At 32.0% G+C, this 3,643-nt stretch overlaps 1 protein-coding gene across 1 annotated transcript in view; it reads left to right on the top strand.

Moving 5' to 3' along the window:
- The window catches only part of LOC108571945 (tuberin), a 7,764-nt gene extending 4,182 nt beyond the window's left edge, over positions 1-3,582 (top strand). The window contains 12 exon segments of the mRNA XM_017934102.1: positions 38-219; positions 290-503; positions 590-1,021; positions 1,082-1,253; positions 1,335-1,533; positions 1,698-1,881; positions 1,958-2,140; positions 2,199-2,377; positions 2,466-2,814; positions 2,884-3,024; positions 3,089-3,259; positions 3,373-3,582. Of these exon segments, the coding sequence (XP_017789591.1) occupies positions 38-219; positions 290-503; positions 590-1,021; positions 1,082-1,253; positions 1,335-1,533; positions 1,698-1,881; positions 1,958-2,140; positions 2,199-2,377; positions 2,466-2,814; positions 2,884-3,024; positions 3,089-3,259; positions 3,373-3,582 (2,616 nt within the window).
- Positions 3,583-3,643: the final 61 nt, after the last annotated feature.

The raw sequence follows: 3,643 nt of genomic DNA, 5'->3' as shown, positions 1-3,643 counted from the left end.
CTTTGTTATAATTTTTTAATTCAATTTTTGTATATAGGGCAGTAGAGGTAGGAGAGAAAGACCAATAATGGCTAATCGTATGATTGGAGATAATAAAGTTTCTGATTTAAAACCTCCCATCGATGAAGCTTTAATGACTTTTCATGTTGAACTTACCGAAACTTGCATTGATCTTATGGCCCGATACACATTTTCGACTTATTCAGCTCGCCCTAAAAGGTAAATTAAAAATTTCTATATGTTCTATTAATTATAAAAATATAAATAAGTACAATTTGTTTATATTTAGGTTACCAGCTGCTGATTTTCTTCTTAAGGAGGGTCAATCAATGACATGGCTGCTTGGTAACAAACTTATTACAGTAACAACAAGTGGTTGCAGTAATAAAGCAATGCGAGGAGGACTTTGTGATAATTGTTGGGTTGCATGTAAACCTGGTCTTCAATCCCCTGAACATGGGAAAGCATCTCAATCAAATTTAAGACGAGCATCGAGTACAGAGGTATTATTGCTTCATGTTATTGATAGTATTTGCAGAAATCTTTTGTTATAGTCAAATTTTTTAAAATATATAATTACAATATATAGACAGCAAAAGAGGACAAATTATCTAGGCAGTCATCTGGAGGTCATGGAAATTCTACTGCAAATACAGCTGCAAATTCCCCAACAGAAGAGTCAAAGAAAACATCAGAAGATTTAGATGTAACAAAAAAAAATTATCCTGCAGAAAAAACAGATAAAGATCAAATAGAATCGTCGAAATTGGAACAAATTCTCAATAGCGAAAAACAAGAAGAGCATGTACTTTGTGCTTGCTGGTGTCAAGGTTGGGCTGAAATATATGTGCGTAGACCTACGGGCGATATGTCTTGGATTATGAGAATTCAAAATTCTATGCAATTTGAAACAAACATAGATTTTCCTGTATATGACATAATGGCTTTATATAGGCCAAATCAAGATTTAATGCAAAAGCAACAAGAATCTACATCAGAATGTTCTGGAGACGAAATAGAGGTAACTTAAAAATATGTAATTTAAAAATTGTGTAGAAAAATCTATAAAAGTTTTTTGTAGGATATTGCAGATAAAAATGTAGATCAAGTGCGAAGTGATCATAATGTCATGAAATCTGTGATATCTTCTGTATCATCGGGTCCAATTGCAATACCTGGTTCTCCGGCTCGACCGAGCCCTTCAAGGCAAAGTTCACGTGATAGTTTAGAAAGTTTAGAAGATGGTGAAGATGGTATTAAGTAGTATTATATTTTAGCTTTCGTGACAAGTAGTTAGAAAAATTTGTGTATTAAAAAGTAAAAATTTTTGATAGATTTACGTCGTTCTCGAAATCCAGTGCGCAGATCAAATTCTAGTCCTGAAATGAGTGCTAATTGGAAGAATCCATTTTTAAATAAAGAAAAGCTAAATTTGCAACAAGTAGACCGAGATATTTCATCAGCCGATATAGAAGTTAAACTTGATGCTGAATTAAAAAAACATGCGAAAAATACATATGCAAAAGATATGAGGTATTATTATTTTGATTTAGCAAACAATTAATAACTTTTAAAGCTTACATTGTTCAGTTTTAATTAGATAAATTTTAATACTAGTTGCAACATACATATCGATACTAGATTACTAATTTTCATTATTGTATAAATGTATTGATATTGATATAATGTTTTTATAGAGTCAGTTGTGAAGCTATTCCAGAAGAAATGTTTGGTATGGGCACCACACCTCCATCAGAAAATGCATCAGATCATCCAAGTGCACTGCGATCTCAACGTTCTTATCCAGGTGCAACGCAAGTAACTCAAATTATTACGACTACTACTAGTAATACTGTTCCTCCATCGCCGACTACTGTGCAGGTATGGTATTTAAATAAATAGGATTTGTAATATGTTTATGCGATATATTATGAAAATCTTTTACGTACTTTTGCAGGTCCAAGGAAACTTTTTGGGAGTACAAGGACGCACAACACAAATTCAATCATCTACTACAAAACCTCCACAATCACCTACACAAATTTATCCTCGGTTATCTAGTCTTGATTCTGGTCAAAAAAACATGTTATTAGGATCAGATTGTAAACCACCTATTGGACGTAATCACCTTCCAGACAAGGTGTGTATATAATTATAGTGTACAACAACAAAAAATTACATGTACATATTATTTCTAGCAAAAGGATGAAAAACCTGATCCTTCTATGTTACCTCCTTTGCCTTTACCTTTTCGTGATAGGGGTCATACAATTTCTGTGATGAGTCCTGTAAAAAAATCTCGTGGAGAATGGGATAATATTCGTAGAGGAAATTCACCTCGAGTAAAAGATACTCCTAAAACTGGTATTAATCCTAGGTAATATTATAATACTTTTAAATGAAAATATTCAGTAAGTAACTATTTTTGTTATATTAAAAATTTATATTTGAATTACATATTACAGTTTTGTGTTTTTGCAACTGTATCATACAGCACACTTTGGCTCTCCTTCAGAAAAACCTTTGTTGGTGCCACAAACAACGGCCGTGCAAAGGGCAGTGACAAACTTAGATAGAATACAACCATATGAAACCCATAAAATTGGAGTTCTTTATGTTGGTCCAGGACAAGCTTCTAATGAAACTGAAATTTTAGCTAATCAACATGGATCACTTCGATATACAGAATTTTTGCAACGATTAGGAACCTTGGTTCGACTGAAAGATGTTGATGAAAGCGTGTTTTTAGGTGGCTTAGACCGTAATGGTGAAAATGGAAACTTTGCATATATTTGGCAAGATGATGTTACACAGGTTGAAAGAAATTACTAAAATTTTTATTTCATTTTAAATCCTTAATAAATTTTTATACAATTTTACCAGGTGGCGTTTCATGTAGCAACATTGATGCCAACAAAACTAAGTGATCCTAAGTGTACATCTAAAAAGCAGCATATTGGAAATAACTATGTTACTGTTGTTTATAATGAATCTGGAGAGCCATATAATATACAAACTGTAAAAGTATGTATTATTATAGTGTTATTACAAATGCGGTTAAAATATACCAATTTATTTGCTTCTTTAGGGACAATTCAATTATGCATGTGTTGTGATCCAGCCCTTAGATCATGGTACTAATCAAGTTACAGTTCAAGTAAAAGAAGAATTGGCTAAACATATTAGACATAGTGAGCCAAAAATTATTTCTGATCAGAACTTAGCTATTTTATCTCGACAACTTGCTCTTCACGCCAATGTAAGTTTTATAAGAAATTTAATATCTTTTTAGAAAAATTATAACTTAAATCTTTAGTCTATTTGAATATAAATTGTACTATAATGAAATTCGTAAGTTGTTTTCTGTTATAGCTTGCTTCAATGGTTTCATCATCTTTAGAACAAAACAGTCACAATCCATATGCTTCTAATTGGTTAGAGCGCTTACGACATATTAAGCGACTTAGGAATCGCGTATTGCAAGAATCAATAAATAACAATCCAGATGGGGCAACTGATGATTTATCACCAAGATCAAACAAACGTATTTACATGGATGATTTTACTGAATATACAACATGACTTGGTTTTAATAAAAACGTTACTTAGTCGTTGTTATTAATACACTTCATATTCATTATAA

This window comes from Habropoda laboriosa, unplaced genomic scaffold, assembly GCF_001263275.1.
Source record: "Habropoda laboriosa isolate 0110345459 unplaced genomic scaffold, ASM126327v1 scaffold67, whole genome shotgun sequence".
Taxonomy (NCBI): Eukaryota; Metazoa; Arthropoda; class Insecta; order Hymenoptera; family Apidae; genus Habropoda; species Habropoda laboriosa.
Note: the sequence above shows the minus strand (reverse complement) of the source record. Positions and strands in the feature narration are given on the sequence as shown.